Raw genomic sequence first — 20382 nt, forward strand, 5'->3', positions numbered from 1 at the left:
AAGCAATCACCAATACATTACTTATTATCACACGACTCCATTTCTCATCAATGGTCATGCTAATAAAGACCTAATCACTGTAACCATTAGGAAAGGGTGACACAGATAACATTGCACTATTACCGTATTTATTGGTGTATAACACGCACCCTAACTTTAAGAGCGGAGTTTCAGGGAAAAATATTTCCACAGCCCCCTGCGTATACCACGCAGGCACAGTTTACCCTCTATTTTCAGGATAAAAAAGTGAGTGTTATACGCCAATAAATACAGTAATTAATGATGTTTGATTAATTCAATCAGAATTTGATGGGTTCACTTATTTTCCCAATGATATCAGCCTGGAATGGGCATTTTTAAAGCAAAACTCTAGCCAAATGTATCAAAAAATAAATAGCCCAATAAAAGATAAAATAACAAAACCAACTTTTGCTGCAAAATTCAGTACAAACCAAAAATATCTGCCAAAATACCTTTTGCTGCCACTAGATGTCCTTAGTTGGACTGCCAGCATCATTTAACCCATCTCCTGTAAGCCCAGGTCGTCCTATACACTTTAGAGCAGTGGTTCTCAACCTGGGGTCGGGACACCCTCGGGGGTCAAATGATGATTTTCCAGGGGTCACCAGATCCTGGGCTGTTCCTGAAGCCCACACCACTCTCCCAGCCTTCTTGTGGCTGCTCAGCAGGGCTGTCTCTGGAGCCGGTGGCCACCCAGCTGGTCTGTTCCTGGAGCACACGGCCGCCCACTCAGCCTCTTTGCAGCCACCCATTCAGTTCACAGCATGGCTGGGGGGCAGAGACTGGAGGTCAGCTGATTGGTTGAGGTGGGAGGGGCTGGAGGAGACCCCATCTCCTGATTTCAGCATAGGTGTCACTGCTATGAGACGCCACAAAGTCAGAGACACACTGGGTAACACTACCTGTGAATATAGTTGCCATTAAAAGTCCCCACTACAGTTCTCAGATCAGCAGATGACCTTGATCAAGAACACCTAAGTTGGCTGATCAGAACTCCCCCCAGCATTGCCACTCATCCCATTCCCCCTCCACCAAGGAGTAAGAGAAGGTTTTAAAATAGAGAATACGTGGAAGGGAGAGAAAAAGAGGGGGAGGAAGAAAGAAAAAGGGAGAGAGAGAATAAGAGAAAAAACAAGAAAGACGGCAAGAGAGAGCAATGGGGGGAAAAACAAGAAATTAGGATAGTGAGAGATAAAAGGGAACAAGAGGAGAACAAAGAGAAAGAGTGGTATATCCTAAAATGTACCATATGAGGTTTTAAATACTGTATGATTGGAGGGGACTCCGGGAGCGCTAAATTTCCGTGGGTTAGGGGCGCAAATTACTTGTCTTGCCTTGGGCGCTGACAAGCCACGCTACGAAAATAATTTTACTGTTGGGGGTTCCCACAACTTGGGAAATTTTATTAAGGGGTCACGGCACTAAAAGGTTGAGAACCACTGCTTTAGAGCCTTATCTTCAGTCTTTTTTTTGCACAATGTGAGCTCTACACAGTGTGCATTAAAAGCTGCTGTCTGTTAGATAGAGTTTGGCTCATTTCCTGACTGGAGGACACCTAAAATCATCTAGCTCTTTCCTCCCCAGAATTTCAGTTCTTTCAACTATGAAGGATCAGTATCACATGTGGCATACCTCCCAACGTTTTGAGATGGGAATGAGGGACACCTATCAGCAAAAGTATGCAGACATAGGACACACCCCTTGCCACGCCCCCTTAAAGGAGCATTGTACAAAAAAACAAGATTGGTTAAACCCAAGTTCTTTTTTTACCACTACTATCTACCTTTATATTGGCTTTTAGAATTTACAAATGCAGCAATTTACAAACCAGATGAAAGGTTTAGCACTGGGAAACACTTTTTGATAGATAAAAAGTGCATTTTATATACAACTATATGGATCAGACCAAAATGAGGGACTAATGAGAAGGAATGAGGGACAGAGGGACATTGCTCCAAATCAAGGACAGTCCCTCGAAATCAGGAACAGTTGTGAGATATGCATGTGGGCATTATCTAGGGCTCTCTATATGCAAATACAGTCTGCCTAGAACACCTGCTCTTCCAGACTGATATGCACCCATTAAGGCATTTTGATATTTGCACAACTCTTCCCAAGAGCTTGCCCATTGCTTGCATCAGGGCTCAGGGTTCTTGAGAGAAGATGAGATCTGATATTTTCAGGAAACTACATACAGCGCCTTGCCCACCAGCCATAATCTGCCTGCATTGCATATAGAAGCCCAGTGACCCACTGACAACAACACTAAAGCAGGCCATAGAACACTTGATTTTTTTTCCTTATGTCACTTGATTTTCCCATCAACACATTCAGTGCTGATGGGGGAATGCCTCCCACAATACTATTGTGTTTTGTAAGGAGCCTGCAGAACACATTGGGCCGGATTCAAGTAGATTTGCGCATTTATTACGGAGGCGCAGGGCAGAAGCTCCGTAAATTGCGCGGGCGCGCCGGCAAAATGCCCGGCGCAAGCGCGCAAAATTTAAATGATAGGGGGGCGGGAATCATTTAAATTAGGCGCGTTCCCGCGCCGATCGTAGAGCGCATGCTCCGTCGGGAAACTTTCCCGACATGCATTGCGGCAAATGACGTCGCAAGGACGTCATTTGCTTCAAAGTGAACGTGAATGGCGTCCAGCGCCATTCACAAATCACTTACGCAAACTACGTAAAATTCAAATTTCGCGACGCGGGAACGACGGGTATACGTAACATTGGCTGCCCCTGCTAATAGCAGGGGCAGCCTTACGCAAAAAACGCCGTACGGAAACGACGTAAATTGCGTACGCAGGGCTCGCACAACGTTGTGAATCGGTGTTAGTATGCAATTTGCATACTATACGCTGAGCACAACGGGAACGCCACCTAGCGGCCATCGCAAGAATGCAGCCTAAGATATGCGGGCATAAGAGCCTTATGCCGCGCAGATCTTAGGCTGCAGTCGGCGTAACAAGGTTCCTGAATCAGGAGCACTCGTTACGCCGGGGCAAGTAAGCAATTGCGCTGTGTAACCTATGGTTACACAGGCGCAATTGCTTCTTATATCCACCCCATTGATTACTGCCAAAAATCCAAAAGGCTGGTTGTACCCAAGTCGATCGATGGAACGACTTGGGTAAAAGCAGCCTGCTCATACATGGATTGAAATTAAGATAGTCCCTGCTGAACAGGCTGACTTTCTATGGAAGTATGGCCGACTTAGTGATTCTAAAGGCATTCTATGCATTAAGATAAAAAGACCCTCTGTGTGCAGCAGCCCCCCTAATACTTACCTGAGCCCCATTTCCATCCAGCGATGTACACAAGTGCCTTGGCCGTCCTGGTTTTTCCCTCATGATTGGCTGAGACACAGCAGCAGCGTCATTGGCGTCTGCTGCTGTCAATCAAAGTCAGTTAGCCAATCAGAGAGGGGGGGCAGGGCAGAACTGCAGCTCTGTGTCTGAATTGCTCGGGTGCCACCATAGCAAGAGGCTTGCTGTAGGGGCATTCGGCAAGAGGGAGGGGCCAGGAGTGCCAGCAAGGGACTTGAGAAGAGGAGGGTCTGGGCTACTCTGTGCAAAACCACTACACAGAGGAGGTAAGTATAACGTGTTTGTTATTTTTAGAGAAAACATTTGACTTTATTATCACTTTAGAATAAGGTATGTAAAAAATTGTTAGCATATTAATGAAGAGGGGGGGACCAGGGAAGGCAAATATAAGCAGATTAAACCTGAGCTTTAGCAGTTTATATGTATGGCAAAAACAAAATAGCCACTATCTTATAATGATACGTTGTCATAATGAGCTACCTTTGGTCCTGTAAATCCTGCATCTCCCTGTGGGAAAAAAGAGCATAAAAATTACTCACATATTATGTATCACTATCTACCCAATAAAGGTCATTGCTATAAAGTGCACATCAGGCTCACGTCACCCTGCCCTGCGGACTCGGCCTTGATCAATAGTAAACATATTGAACAATGAAAAAGCAGCTGTGTGCAGTCAAATTTAACACAGACGGGCCAAATCACTCCCCACAATGTTCACACATTCCTCACACACTGAGTAATGAGAAAATAATTCTGACCTTTTCCCCAGGAATTCCAGGCCTTCCCTGATAAATGAAAGTTTGGAGAAGCATGTTAGGTCATATGAAGAATAAAACACGGCTTATCAAAAATGACCTAAGATTAACAAATTGTATCATCATTTTCCAACATCATATCTTCATCAAAGATGAATTCCATCCAATACAAACATTTCTATTCAAATTGAAAACCTGTGCTGAGAGATATATATAGGGGCTGCCATTGCTGACGGCTTCCCCTGGAAATGCTAGCTGCCTGGCTGTATTGGACTTCAGTCCTTTCTGTGTCATCAAACCCAGAGCAAGTATGTAGCCAGGAGTGATATCTCCTCATCATAGGTGTGCGCAGCCTATGGCATTAGTGTGTGCACCTCAAAGCTCAAACACATGTGTGTGTACGCATGTGTATATATACTGATGGTGTCAGTAGAGCAGTAGATGGTGTCAGTAGGGCAGGGATTGGTGTCAGTAGGGCAGGGATTGGTGTCAGTAGGGCAGGGATTGGTGTCAGTAGGGCAGAGATTGGTGTCAGTAGAGCAGAGATTGGTGTCAGTAGAGCAGAGATTGGTGTCAGTAGGGCAGGGATTGGTGTCAGTAGGGCAGGGATTGGTGTCAGTAGGGCAGGGATTGGTGTCAGTAGGGCAGGGATTGGTGTCAGTAGGGCAGAGATTGGTGTCAGTAGAGCAGAGATTGGTGTCAGTAGAGCAGAGATTGGTGTCAGTAGGGCAGGGATTGGTGTCAGTAGGGCAGAGATTGGTTTCAGTAGAGCAGTAGATGGTGTCAGTAGGGCAGGGATTGGTGTCAGTAGGGCAGGGATTGGTGTCAGTAGGGCAGGGATTGGTGTCAGTAGGGCAGGGATTGGTGTCAGTAGGGCAGAGATTGGTGTCAGTAGGGCAGGGATTGGTGTCAGTAGGGCAGGGATTGGTGTCAGTAGGGCAGAGATTGGTGTCAGTAGGGCAGAGATTGGTGTCAGTAGGGCAGGGATTGGTGTCAGTAGGGCAGAGATTGGTGTCAGTAGGGCAGGGATTGGTGTCAGTAGGGCAGGGATTGGTGTCAGTAGGGCAGAGATTGGTGTCAGTAGTTTTTATTTTTATTGTTTTTTACAACTTTATATTTATTTATTTTTGTAAGGAGCTCATTAGGGGGCTTTGGTGAAATATCAGGTGTTAAAACAAGGGGAATCTGAGCCACACGGGGTGATAAGGCACACCTGGCACACCCTGTTCGCATGCCTATGCTCCTCATATATTTTCCAGTTCCCGGTTAGTGTCCTAGAAAGTAATGTGTATAGTGGATCAGTATCAAAGCCAGGCAACAAGCACATTCAGAAGGAAAGGTCAGCTATGGCAGATCTGCATATTTCTTAACAACAGGCAAAATAAAAGTTGCACTGTTGACTGTAAGCAGCCAAAAGGTCTTCATGTCAGCTCTCATTTTTCCACTGCAGTTTAGGAAATTATAAGAAAGATATGAATGGTCATTACAGATCTTTTCCTTTTAAACTCCTTTGACATGCAAGGCCTACAGCGGATATAAAAAGTCTACACACCCCTGGTAAAAATTTCAGGTTTCTGTAATGTAAAAAAAAGGAGACAATTCAAAGATAAATCATTTCAGAACGATTTCCACCTTTAATGTGCCATATAAACTGTACAACTCACTTGAAAGATAAACTGAAATCTTTTTTTTTGGGGGGGGGGGGGGGGGTAAAATAAAAAATCTTAAATAATGTGGTTGCATAAGTGTGCACACCAGGGCCGGCCCTATGATGGGACCGAGTGGTACCATGGGTACCAGGCAGCACTTTTAGGGGGGCAGCATTCTGCCGCCCGCCAGACAGCCCACTCCGCTGCCTGTGAGGACACTCACAGCCGGAGGGGAGCAGTCTGCGAGTGAGAAAGGCAGGCGCCGCTCCCTCTGAGGAACCTGTTGTGCCGAGAATGGTTGCCCGTCGGAATCTGTTCCCCCTAGCTCTTGGCTCCAATCGGAACTCCGCCTCTCCAGCCCTCTGCATTGCCGCTCCCTCCTACTCTACCCACGAATTCTTATGATCCTAATACCGCCCCATCCCTGTGCGTGTCCCCGGTACATTGTTATTACTTATTATGGCAGATTGGATAGCAGCGTTTGCCCCCGGGAGACAGCCTGTGTACAGGATATATCTATGCCTATGCCTATGTGGTTCGGATGACTTTGACTATTTTCCTCTCTTGTCTGTCCTGAAGATGCCTCATGGCGAAACGCGTAGACACACAGGGGACATTTATAGGCAACATACATACCTGACATCTTGTATGGTTTTCTTTTTAATGTTGTTTTATGTAACTACTTTGTAATAAAATTATATATTTTTTGCTATTCCTGTCTGTGTTGCCTATAAAGTCCGACCATTGGTTGCTTTCCTTAAGCAATTTTGTCTTTATCACATGAATAGAGCCATAACAGGTCCTCTTTATACATGTATAGAGCCATGACGTGATTTTTTTTGGGGGGAGGGGCAGCATTTCATTCTTGGTCCCAGGCAGCCCAATGTCTTGGGCCGGCACTGGTGCACACCCTCTTAAAATTGGGGATGTAGCTCTGCTTAAAATTAAGTAATCACATTCAAGCTTATGTTAAATTGGAGTTGTACTGACTCCTATTTAACATAAGTTTGAATGTGATCTGCCATCATTTAAAGTGCCTCTGATTTACCCCAAATAAAGTTAAGCTGTTCTAGTAGGTCTTTCCTGACATTTTCTTAATCGCATTCCTACATCAAAAGCCATGGTCCGCAAAGAGCTTCCAAAGCATCAGAGGGATCTCATTGTTAAAATGGCATCAGTCAGGAGAAGGGTACTAAAAGAATTTCCAAGGCATTAGATATACCATGGAACACAGTGAAGGCAGTCATCATCAAGTGGAGAAAACATGGCACAACAGTGACATTGCCAAGAACTGGACGTCCCTCCAAAATTGATGAAAAGACAAGAAGAAAACTGGTCAGGGAGGCTGCCAAGAGGCCTACAGCAACATTAGAGGAGCTGCAGGTATATCTGGCAAGTACTGGCTGTGTGGTACATGTGACAACAATCTCCCGTATTCTTCATATGTCTGGGCTATGGGGTAGAGTGGCAAGACTGAAGCCTTTTCTTACGAAGAAAAACTTCCAAGCCAGGCTACATTTTGCAGAAACACATCTGAAGTCTCCCAAAAGCACGTGGGAAAATGTGCTATGGTCTGATGAAACCAAGGTTGAACCGTTTGGCCATAATTACAAAATAAATCTTTGGTGCAAAAACAACACTGCACAAAAGAACACCATACCCACCGTAAAGCATGGTGGTAGCAGCATCATTCTTTGGGGCTATTTTTCTTCAGCTGGAACAGGGTCAAGGTAGAGGGAATTATGAACAGTTCCAAATACCAGTCAATATTGTCACAAAACTTTCAGGGTTCTGCTAGAAAGCTGAACATGAAGAGGAACTTCATCTTTCAGCAAGACAACCACCCAAAGCATACATCCAAATCAACAAAGGAATGGCTTTACCAGAAGAAGATTAAAGGCTTGGAATGGCCCAGCCAGAGCCCAGACCTGAATCAGATTGAAAATCTGTGGGGTGAACTGAAGAGGGCTGTGCACAGGAGATGCCCTCACAATCTGACAGATTTGGAGTGTTTTTGCAAAGAAGAGTGGGAAAATATTGTCAAGTCAAGATGTGCCATGCTGATGGGCTCATACCCAAAAAGAGTGCTGTACTAAAATCAAAAGGTGCTTCAACAAAGTATCTTAAGGGTGAGCACACTTATGCAACCTAAAAGATTTCCGTTTGTTATTCAAATGAGTTATACAGTTTATAGGTCACATTAAAGGTGAAAAAAGTTACATCACAGAAACCTGACATTTTAACAGGGGTGTGTAGACTTTTTTTTATATCCACTGTACATGCAGTAAAACAATCCTATACAAAATCATATTAGGTCAAATAAGGCCTACATGCAGTACAGCAATCATATACAAATTCTTATTAGGTCAAATAAATCTATAGTAGGTCTAAGGAATTAAATTGCAACAGATGCCCAAACTTTAGAACACATATCAGTTTTTATTGCTGTCTATGTCTCCCTTCAGAGATTCATCCTCTCTATCACCCGGTGACCATTATAACAGAGAGTATAAAAGAACAAAAAATCGAAGGTTGTCACCATAAGGGCCCTCTCGCACTGGGCAGATCAGTATTGATCCACCCCGTTAACCTCCGCTTGCTCAGCAGGGATCGCTCTGTTGATCCCCGATGAGCCGGCAGATGACAGGGCGGTCCCCACACCCTGTGCAGGGACCGCCCTGTCTTTTCTCCGCTCTCCCCTATGGGGGGATCGGATGAACACGGACCGTCTGTCCGTGTTCACCCGATCCGATCCGCAGACGGAAGGAAAAATAGAGTTTTCCTCCATCTGCAGAATCGGAGGAATGCGGAAGCGGGCGAGATTGGGTGTCAGCGGATGTTCATTCGCTGACACCCGCGATCTCATAGGGACCAATGTATGTCCCTTTTTCATCCGCACACGGATGGATGAAAAAGCAGACATATGGTCCGCCCGTGTGAAAGGGGCCTAACTAGAAAAGAGGGGAAATCTTCCACTGGAAACATTAATTCTGATGACAACCAGGAATGCCCTCACTTTGGAGGGATTTTCTCTCATTTCCCACTATGGCTATGGGACAGGAAATGAAGGGAGATCTCCTCAACAGGATACAGATGGTAAAAAAATGACAGGGGTTATAACCACCTTTACTCAATCCAAAAAAAGTTTGGCTTTATTCCTACTTTAAACTTTTTTTTATTTATAAAATGCCTTTATGAAATCACTAACTGCAGCGGGGGTGAGTATAAGAGAAAAGAAAATTTTACCGCTCAGAGGTCCCAAAGAACTGCAAAATGAAGTCCAAACACTTGGGTGCAGGCGCTGCAATAATATGCAAAAAATTGTACGAAGAAAACCAGGACGGCCGCACTCCAAAAATAAAAATTTGTTCCTTTTAATTAAAAACTGGTCACAACATGATATGTCACAGCAAAAAACAGAAAAAAGGGCTAACGCGTTTCACACTCTCATGCAGTGCTTATTCATAGCTATGAATAAGCACTGCATGAGAGTGTGAAACGCGTTAGCCCTTTTTCCTGTTTTTTGCTGTGACATATCATGTTGTGACCAGTTTTTAATTAAGGGGGTGAGTATAAGATATTTTTATTTTAAACAATGAGGCTAGGTTCACACCTATGCAAATTGACTGTGCGTTTTCCCGCATTCAATTTGCATAGCTGGAGAATGTGACTGGCTCTCTATGAAGCTGGTTCACATACCTCCGCAGCGGGTTCGGTGCGGTGTGCTGGAAAAACGCGTGCCTTTTTTGGTGCGTTTCAGGTTTGATTTCAGCCCAAAATTCGGGCTGAAATCAGACCTGAACTGATGAACCAGCATGGACCCCTGCTGTGCGCCTATAGCGGCGACAGTGTGAACCCAGCCTAAAGTTTTAGTAAAGATTTCACACCATGCTGGTGCACTTTCTATTTTTTCAGTATTGACAATTACAACGGCCTCTGACCATTTCTGGTGTTCATATAGTATCTCGTCTGTAAAAGAAGGTTACTTAATGCCATTAGCTACTATAGAGATTGGATTACCTGTATGGCTCGGCCACCAAAAGTAATACCCGAACCTTCCATGTCATCCTAAACAAAAGATAAGTAACAAGGCTAAGTAAGCAAAGAAAATAAGTACTACAAAATGGTCAATACTTAAAAAACTTAAAATTACAATATAATGCCAATTAAAGAAAATAATTCCAAAATATTTGGAAGAGCTCAGCCTGGTATCGCACTCATATAATTTATGTACATAATTTTGTCCAAGCCTTCACAGATAATATTAATGTTATATTCATTTTATATGTTCTAATTTCAAAGTCCATCACTTGGCACAAAAGGAAGCCAGTAGGTATACATACTATCTACTGCATTGATTGGAAATGCATTCCATCACCTGACCTGAAATGTTAGATTCTATCATTGGTTGCAGGATGTTAGCTTAGTTATCTTTTACCTACACCTATCATCCTGGGGCTGCTAGATATGCTAATCAAATGGCTATGGACTCTTATGCCACATACACACGATCGGACATTCCGACAACAAAACCGTGGATTTTTTTCAGACGGAATGTTGGCTCAAACTTGTGTTGCATACACACGGTCACACAAATGTTGTCGGAAATTGTTGTCGGAACTTTGACGAGCCAAAAAAACTAAGTTCAATGATTCCGAGCATGCGTCAAATTGTTTCCGAGCATGCGTAGGATTTTTGTGCTTCGGAATTGGCTACAGATGATTGGAATTTCCGACAAGAACTTTTGTTGTCGGAAAAATTGAGAACCAGCTCTCAAACAACATTTGTTGTTGGAAATTCCGACCACGTGTACGCGGCATTAGTGGACATTTTGCAACAGTGCCAAGGTGATTTTTTTTAAACTAAAACAGTGGACATAATAATATCTTAGGAGAATATGAAGAGCCTCCAGCAGATGCATTGCAAACCTTTTTTTATTATTAAAGTATAAGTTCATCTTTTGGAACATGCTATATATTACATCCATATTTAAGGTGTAACATGTGACATGTTCCAGCTCATGATCTTCCTCATCAACTGATCCCCCCCCCCTTTCCCCCTCGGGCAGGGGTTCTTTACCCATGCAGCTGCTGCCACTTTTAAAATTGTCATGGCTCTGCACAGACGCGTAATTCATTTAAAAAAAAATAAACTACAAGACCCATCGTCCACCACGGCAGATGAACCTTTAGTTTCAATGGACTGCAATCGTGCTGTTTAGCGTGCTCGTAGTCCATTCACAAGTCCTCCGGCTTTCCAACAGAAAGCCCATACAGAGGCCTGACGTTGTACTCATAATCCTCTTATCATGGGTGCAATGCTTTGCAGGCTCCTGGGGGGGAAAATATTTTCTGCAAAAATATGTTCATTTATTTATTATTTTGCTCAAAAGTGAAATTAGCCTTTTACATAATATACAGATGTACAGCACAAATCTTTGCACCAATAACATAAAGCACTCAAACAAAAAAAACAACAACTCACAAATCCATCAGCAGTTCCACGTCCAGAAGGGCCAGGTGGACCTGGAGGTCCAGGCAATCCACGGGGTCCGATTGGTCCAGGAAGTCCAGCTAATCCAGTTTCTCCAGGAGTTCCAGGAATACCAGGTTCTCCCGTACTTCCCTGTAGTGAGAAGAAATCAAATATAATACATTATATTTTTATGAAGTCCAAGCTAGGACAAAAGTTATGTTATGGTTGTAATTGTATACATGTGACAACGGACTAGCCACAGGTAGGGCACCAAATCCAAATATAATATGTCTCTACAACTTTCTTTATGTTGGATTTATGACTGCTTAGGTTGATCACTAAAAGATTTTTTTTTTAAGGACTGTAAATTTTTTTTATCAGTGCCGTATTTACCTAAACATTTCATGTGATAATTAAACAAGGTTTCTTTGCACAAATCCATCATTCCCCAATACTAATAGAGCACTGGGGATTGGTGTTTGGAAGGTCTAAATGACTAATATCATATATGGTCTACTGTGTTATAATAGGGTCCTTGAAGGATTCTTATATAAAAATACTATTGAATGCTTTATATATATTTAAAGTTTCAAAAGTTTAAACCTTATTAGACATATACTGTATATAGTTATAAAAAGCTTGGTCCAAAAAAATGATCCAATGCAGATGAGGCACTGTATGCTAAAAGGCTGCAGTACATAGTGGGGAGTGCTGTATTTTAATTGATTTGGGTCAATTTATTTGAATTTCTATGTTTACATGTTTCTACGCAGATGTTTTATCAGTTGTTTTACTTGTTTAGTTGTTTTAGATATTTTTTTTTTTTTCAAAAAATACTTTAAAATGATTGTAAAGTCTCTGTTATTTTTTTGTTAAAAATAACAAACATGTTATACTTACCTGTCCTCTGCAGTGGATTTGCACAGAGCAGTCTATGTCCTCCTCTTCTCAGGCCCCTCTTTGGTGCTCCTGCCCCCTCCATCTTGTTGCGTGCCCCCACAGCAAGCAGCTTGTTATGGGGGCACCCAAGCCGAGCCACAGCTCCCTATGTCTATTCAGACATGGAGCTGCGGACCGGCCCCACCTCCTTTCTCTCCTCATTGGCTGACTGACTTTGACAGTAGAAGGAGGCAATGGCGTCGCGCTGCAGTCTTAGCCAATGAGGAGGGGAGTCCCAGGCAGCCGAGACAATCCTCCTACAACATCGCTGAATCTAGATGGGGCTCAGGTAAGTCTGAGGGGGGCTACTGCACACTGAAGGTTTATTTATCTTCATGCATAGAATGCATGAAAATAAAAAACCTTCTGCCTTTGCAACCACTTTAGAGCCTTGTACGTACAATGAGAATACGTAATGCATTGTGTATAGTGTTTCTGCACATGAAAATATTAGTAGTCCAATTTGACATAACTTTTCCAGTCCATGCTGTGAAAATATATAACCACCCCCTCTGTATCACACACAACTACAGGCCATTCCTGAAGGAACCACATTACAAACAACAATATACAGTACTGCACTACATATTATCGAAGACAAAGACTGCACTGCACTCCTTTTCAACACATGCTTTGTGACAGACTTATTCATGAAGTACAAAGAATAGTGATGATGGACAACATGCATAACCAATCAGAAATCACTGCTTAACTGATCTGATTGCAGTGAAGTACAACTGGATTGGCTGCTAAAGGTCACATCATACAGTATTTGCCCTTTGCAACACTCAATTGTATAAGCCTGTCTTTGTCATACTTAAAGTGGAACTAAAGGCTAACCTAAACAAGCAGACTTTATTGCAGAAGATTTTTTTTCTTTTTTATTGCAAAATAAAGTACACTTACCTTTCTGTTTACAATCTTAGAGTGTACATGGAGCTGTACATGTGCAGCTCCATTTACATTTCCAGCATAGTGCCAGCGTTTTCCCGGGATGAACAAAGTCACGTGCATGCTCAAGCATGACATCATCCCAAACTGGCCAATCTAGATGGCCAAAGCCTGACACCCGGAAAAAGCTGGGAAGAAGATTCTCACACCAATGATGAACCTCGTGGGCATCCAACCATTGTAGCAAAAGGTGAGTATTCCTGCCTTTAGTTCCACTTTAACACAGTAACAACACTGGTCTTTAGCAATGTACACCAGAGTTTTTTTACATGCTTGGTAAGAGTTGAGTTCAGTTTCCTACACTACATGCTGGAACAGCCAAACACAGCATCATTTTACAATGCATGCTCGGAGTTCACCATTTGTTACCTGCGAGACTACATCATAGGAGATACGAGACAGAATCTCCTTCATATAAGAGGGGATTGGAGATAAGGTGCTCTGCGAGATAGTGAAATTATTTCTGAGAACATGTTTTAAAGAAACATTTACAATAGAAAAATGAATGAAAGTTTAACTTACTTTAGACCCAGGAGCTCCTGGAAGTCCGATATCACCATCAGTACCCTAATCAATGGAAATTGACATCAGTAAGGTATGCGTTTCATTGCTTCTGTATGTGTGATACTATTTAATAAAATTTATATTTGTCATTGAACAAAAAGGGAAGAGTTAGAACCTCCATATTATTTTTGTCTAGGTTCCCAATAATTCGATTTTCTCTCATTTCCTCCAAGGAGAGGAAGTGATGGGAAGTCTCTCCAATGGGACATCAAGAAAAACAACAAAACATTTTTAGCAGAAAAGAGAAACGTTAGATGTTCTGCCAATATTTTAATTGCCGTCTATGCCATCCCTTCCCAATAAGTTCCCTTAGTTATGGGGGTAATCCACAAAAGGGATACGCCGGCGTATCTACTGATACGCCGTCGTATCCCTGTTTCTATCTATGGAACTGATCCACAGAATCAGTTTACCATAGATAGGCAGAAGATCCGACATGTGTAATTGAATTACACTGTCGGATCTTAAGGATGCAATTCTAGGCCGGCCGCTAGGTGGCGAGGCCATTGCGGCCGGCCTAGAATATGCAAATGAACACTTACGGCGATCCACGAACGTTCCGACGGGCCAGTCGCGCTAAATCTACGTCATTTACGTAGAGTTACGCCGCGTAAAAATAGGGCTGAGTCCTATTTGACTAAGCCCTATTAAGTATGGCCGTCGTTCCCGCGTCGAAATTTTCAACTCTACGTCGTTTGCGTAAGACGTTCGTGAATGGCGCTGGACGCCATTTACGTTAACGTCTAAGCAAATGACGTCGGAGCGACGTCAGTTAGCGCAATGCACGTCGGGTAAGTTACCCGACGGAGCATGCGCAGTACGTCGGGCGCGGGAGCGCGCCTAATTTAAATGGGAATCGCCCATTTGTATTAGGAACGCCTTGTGCCGGACGGAGTTAAGTTACACCGCCGCAAATTTCCAGGTAAGTGCTTTGTGGATCGGCACCTAACTTGGGAGATTTGCGGCAGTGTAACTTAACTCTGAAAAGTTAAGTTGCGCTCGGCGGCTGTGGATCTGGCCTAATGCAAATGTAATTTTGACATGTGTAACCTTCATCTTTTTTCCCCCTTCTCCTGCACTTCAAATGTTAATTAAATAATATACCAAAATATATATATATTTTTTTTATGTTATCTTGGAACTAGGCTTTAACTGTGCCATTCACTCAAAATATGTATGTTTTAAGTATATGTAAGCAGACTAGCCGCCAGTTTATTGTCTCTTACCAGTTAAAAATTGTAAAATTGTAAATAAAAAGAATATGGCAGACAAATGTACTAACATTGAACATTTTATCTAAAATATATTTCTCACCCTTTCTCCAGCAAGGCCAGCGGTCCCTGGGTTTCCATCTTTTCCAGGGAGACCCTACAAAAAAAGTTCATGCTTTCAAACATTCTGTAAAAATAAGCTCTTAAACTACAGATAAGCTAGTAAAGATTTATAATTTTTGCATTTGAAAATTGAATTTCAAATTGTAAAAATGAAAACGATTATTTATTCTAAAAGTGAACCTCCAGCAATGGGTTGCCCATAGGTAATTTGAGGACTAAAGTATGAAAACACTTTTGGATTTATTGAATAAATCTGTAAACAAGGACCGATTTCTGTTTACCGTCAAATCAGCAAAAGATGAATTGTTCTGGTTTACTACACTTTGCATGTCCCACAAATTTCAACAAAATAATCAATCAGAAAAAGGTTTTTTGCTTGCACATGATTGAATGATGGAAGTCAGCAGAGCTTCCATAGTGAAAGGCATATTTGCCTTTAGTAAAATAATCCTTATGTGTCAGTCTGGAACTATGTAAACATGTAAATCTAAAAAGTTAAAGTGAACCTGTTACCCTCGCACAGTACTAGCTGCCATAGCATTGGCTAGGCCTCCTTGTCAAGGGGCACAGCTTATTAGTTAACTAGGAACTAGGGACATCACAATGTTGTCACTAAACTAACTGGCAGAAAACAAATACCTGTATATTGGTCTAGTCCAAAAATGGGTGCAGTATGTACTCTAATTTTAAGAAGTGTCAAGCCTTTGTATCTTTCCATGGTTGCCTTATGTATAACTAACAGCTACTCAGCCATAAATTAGCTGCTTTGCTCTATTTAAAACCATCCTGTCTCCATTTCATCAAAGCATTATACAACTAAAACCTATTTATGATGTACACTTTTCCAAGCCCCATGCCTCATTTTTCAAAAATGCAGACCGTCCCATTCATTTGGAAGGTTTATGCCCACACAAAGGGCACAAATCTGCCCAGCTGTACAGACCACAGCACAACCAGTAAAATATCAGAACATTATGTAACCTTACCGGTGGGCCAGGGGGTCCAGCCATTCCGTCTTGTCCAGGTCTACCGGGCAGACCAGGGGGTCCTGGGATTGCAGTGCTGTTTCCACCAAAGGTTCCTGGTACCCCTGGTAATCCAGGTACTCCAGGAGGGCCAGGTGGACCAGGCAAACCAGATGGTCCCTGCGAATCAGATATAAAAGAAACAAGAAGACAAGTTTAGGACCTTATCAGGACTTGCTTTTAGTTTTCAATTTACATAGACATAACATATTATTACAGTTTTTCATCTGGCTACATTCTAACTCAAAATCAGATATCTATGACTTTGTCCAACAAACTTAGGGTAGCCATAGCCAGGAGCTGACAACATGACTGAGTCATTTTTAATAATTATACATAGGTCTACATGTTCACACTTGTTGAGTGTGGATGTTTACACGCTGTGCACATGCTTACAGCGTTGGTCTTATTTTGGGGTAAAAACAGCTCTGACACTCCACAAGCATTCACGACTCTGTAGGCAACTCTCTATCTGTGATTTCCAGAGGGAGGTAACTGATAGTATGTCTGGAGGAGTCCTACAATGCTTGTCACTTTTTGGGTGGAGACAACAAGGTGTATGTAGTACTTGTGAAACTTTGTGGGGTGTAATTATATTCTGTTCTGTGCTCTGTTTCATACTCTTTTGTAGTCTTAGGTTGGGCATGCACGGTGCAAATTTCTTTCCTGTAACCACGATTCCCCCATCAACATGGAGAGTGTTGACAGGGGAATCAGTAATTGTCCTCTCCCGGTGAGGGGGGTGGAAGTGGGTGGGGGCTGACATCCCCGCTGGGAGATGACAGTGATTATTGCTAGTGGCTATAGCAGCCGCTAGTGATAATGGCAAGAGAACCTGGTGGGCTGGTTGTACCCAAGTTGATCGATAGATCAATTTCGTACAACCCATTAACGGTTCAAATCTGAGCCAGTTCCTGCTGAACCGGTCGAGATTTGAACAGTGCGTGACCAATGAATGAGAGGCTGATTGGTGGAACAGTTTAACCTGTGCAGCCATACGTAGAGTGATAACTGAATATTACAGGGACCAAAACAGACAGATAACTAGACATTTTGGATATCAACAATGACAAGTTCCATGTTTCTCATAATAAAGGTTTTCTTTTGTATTTACTAACAGCAATTCTCACATAAAAAATAACAACCAATCTGATTTCAGGTCACTGTATTAATACCACCGAAAGATTATTTTTGATTGGTCATTATACATTACTTTGATTTGAATGCTTTTTTTTGCCTGATTAATAAAGCCTTATATTTGTTGTGATCTGAATGGTAACTTACTCTAAAGTTTTCCAGATCTGGGCCATAGCCAGAACCCTCCATATCAATAAATGTCTGAAATACAAGAAAAAGATCATTCAGATACATACGTACAAATTGAACAAAACTTATGACATCTCAAAACTATATTTTACGAAAACCAATTAATTTAATTATAAATAAAACCAAGTATTGATAGTTATATACATAATTAGTCTGGTTGAAAACAGTCCATCTAGTCCGACCAATAGAAGTGAAAAAATAAGTATTTTCTTATCAAGTTGTGTGACAGTTTAGTTTTTAAGGAAATTGTTATATATATATATATATATATATATATATATATATATATATATATATATATATATATATATATATATATACATTTATATATATATATATATATATATATATATATATATATATATATATATATATATATATATATGTATGTACAGTATATATATATATGTATTTGATATAAGAAGCATAAACGCTAAACATGTCATTGTGAAATTCAATGTTAATAACTTTCCCAAGAGTACTTCTAAAAATATTTTCTTTTTATAAGGGTAATGCATGATATAAATATCTATAGATCAGAAGCAGGTGAGTTTACATGGTCCATAGCAGGGATTATCCACGCCAAAAGGGTAGCATTACTTTATGAAAGGATGTAGAAATTGACCTACAACATTCCATATATGTAGCTAGGAAACCATGTGTCTGTCGCGCTCCTTACCAATTTGTCCGTTTTGGTACCTGGACCAGGTGGGCCTGGGGGTCCAGGTAGACCTGGAGGTCCTCTAAGTCCAACTCCTGGATCACCCTGAGAAAAAGGGAACACATATGTTTATTATTGCTTGCACATCTTACGATTATTCACAGATCAAAGAAGATAGGTAAAGTGCAATAATTAATGCCAGCCTTTCATTGGTTTGGAACAGACAAAAAAATTCAAGGTGGTGTCTTATTGGTTGTTAATTCTACCTTTTACAAAAAAATTATAAATGCACCCATATTAATTAACAAAAGGGGGTGCAATGCTCTGGCTCCTGCATACCAGCCACAGATTTGTACCAAGGTACGGACCTTTAGTTACAGGGCTGAAAGAAGGATCAATGGACTGCAAGTGCGGTGGTGTCACCCCACTTTAGCTCATTTAGGAAGTACGAATCCCTCTGCTGTAGAGGCAGATTAGAGTTAGTAGCTTTTTATTATCATTCACAGATTCCAGTGTGGGCGGACTGTGAACACGTAAAAATATGGGTGTAACATGAAACATGGTCAGAAATATGGACTTGCCATTTAATGATTTAAATGCTATGGGCCAGATTCACAGAAGAGATACGACGGCGTATCTCCTGATACGCCGTCGTATCTCTGTAATCCGCCCGTCCTAACTATGCGGCTGATTCATAGAATCAGTTACGCATAGATAGCCCTAAGATCCGACAGGTAATTGACTTACACCGTCGGATCTTAGGATGCAATTCTAGGCCGGCCGCTAGGTGGCGATTCCATAGCGGTCGGCGTAGAATATGCAAATGACTAGTTACGGCGATCCACGAAGATCCGCGCGTTTGTCGCAATCTCGTACGTCGTCGCTCGACGGTTTTTCCCGTCGCAAAGTTACACCTGCTTTAACATGACTTATCTTTAGATCAGCCATGTTAAAGTATGGCCGTCGTTCCCGCGTCGAATTTCGATTTTTTTTTTTTGCGTAAGACGTCCGGGAATACGAAACGCCGTAACGCACGTCGCCGTTCAAACAAAACTTTGGGGCGCCGTAATTTCGCGCAAAGCACGTCGGGAAATTTTAACACGGAGCATGCGCAGAACGTTCGGCGCGGGAACGCGCCTAATTTAAATGGTGCCCGCCCCATTTGAATTAGGCGGGCTTGCGCCGAGCGGATTTACGTTACACCGCCGCAAGTTTACAGGTAAGAGCTTTGAGAATCAGGCACTTACGCTGTAAACCTGCGGCGGTGTAACGTAAATCAGATACGTTACGCCGCGGGGGAGCAACGTATTTGTCTGTGAATCTGGCCCTATGCTTTTAACCAACAGAATTCAATGTCAATGAGAATGCTGATGGCAAAACTGGAAAAATGATGTAGAATGCATTTTTCACCAATTTATAATAAAGTTTTTTATAAGCATGATTGCTGTGTGGAAACAAATCTACCTGCCGCTGACTGAGGACACAAAGGAAGCCTATCCTTTTCACATAAATGAGAAAATAAATTGTCTTTCATCTCATCTAAAGTATTTACATTTATAAGAATTTATTTAACTAGATGTATTATATTTTTTAAAACCTACGTTTTGAAAAATTAAGAAAAAAAAAAAACAGCGAGGTGGGGAGGAGAGAGGGGGAGAGACACACAGATTGGCAGGGAGGAAGGGAGAAAGGAAGGCAGCGGGATTACACGAAGGCACTTAAACTGACCACGGTAACCAGGGATCAGCAGCCATGATTACCGTGTTCAGCACACAGAGGGAACATGGGAACAGGCAGGATCAACTAGGCTTTTTACAGCTTAGAAAGGGGCAGATTAGACAGCACAAGCACCATGCTGTTAAATCTACTATAAGGGAACAGGAGCTCTCCTTTTTTTTAGAGTTACAACCATTTTTAATAGTGTTTTCAGTTTGTGGTGGTCAGATACAGTTTAGTTCCCTTTTAAGCACCAGAGCATATGCATCTGTATCTGTATCATATGTATCTTTTGCAAAAAGAAAACCCCTATGTGTTAAGTACAATTATAATCATAACACTTTTAAGTTACACACATGCAGGGAATATGCTATAAAGACAAACTAGAGTTACCAAATCACACATGTTTACTTTGACATATTTTGCTGGAAATAAACCTGCAAATAATAAATGTTCTGATTAATTCAGCAGAGAATTGAAAATACCTTGCTCCCTGAATGTATCTCATAGAGTGTCGCAACTGTATATGCTGTTGAGGTTGTACTACACCCCCCACAGACTGTTTTCTATGGGGCTGCGGCCCACTCCATTGTGCACCAGGTGTAAGAGAGACCATGGTGACTTGATTCACCTTC

General features: G+C 42.0%; 1 protein-coding gene across 2 annotated transcripts in view; it reads right to left on the minus strand.

Annotated features, from left to right (window-relative positions):
• COL18A1 (collagen type XVIII alpha 1 chain) overlaps window positions 1-20382 on the minus strand; it is a 243257-nt gene that overhangs the window by 25502 nt on the left and 197373 nt on the right. For both annotated transcript variants that reach the window (XM_040357625.1, XM_040357624.1), the window contains 9 exons: window positions 18050-18136; window positions 17329-17382; window positions 16006-16164; window positions 15000-15053; window positions 13644-13688; window positions 11241-11381; window positions 9777-9824; window positions 4111-4137; window positions 3833-3859 (listed from right to left, as the gene is read on the minus strand). In XM_040357625.1, coding sequence (XP_040213559.1) covers window positions 3833-3859; window positions 4111-4137; window positions 9777-9824; window positions 11241-11381; window positions 13644-13688; window positions 15000-15053; window positions 16006-16164; window positions 17329-17382; window positions 18050-18136 — 642 coding nt within the window. The remainder of the gene's footprint in view (window positions 1-3832; window positions 3860-4110; window positions 4138-9776; window positions 9825-11240; window positions 11382-13643; window positions 13689-14999; window positions 15054-16005; window positions 16165-17328; window positions 17383-18049; window positions 18137-20382) is intronic.

The sequence above is a fragment of the Rana temporaria genome, chromosome 6 (assembly GCF_905171775.1).
Source record: "Rana temporaria chromosome 6, aRanTem1.1, whole genome shotgun sequence".
In the NCBI taxonomy this organism is placed as follows: Eukaryota; Metazoa; Chordata; class Amphibia; order Anura; family Ranidae; genus Rana; species Rana temporaria.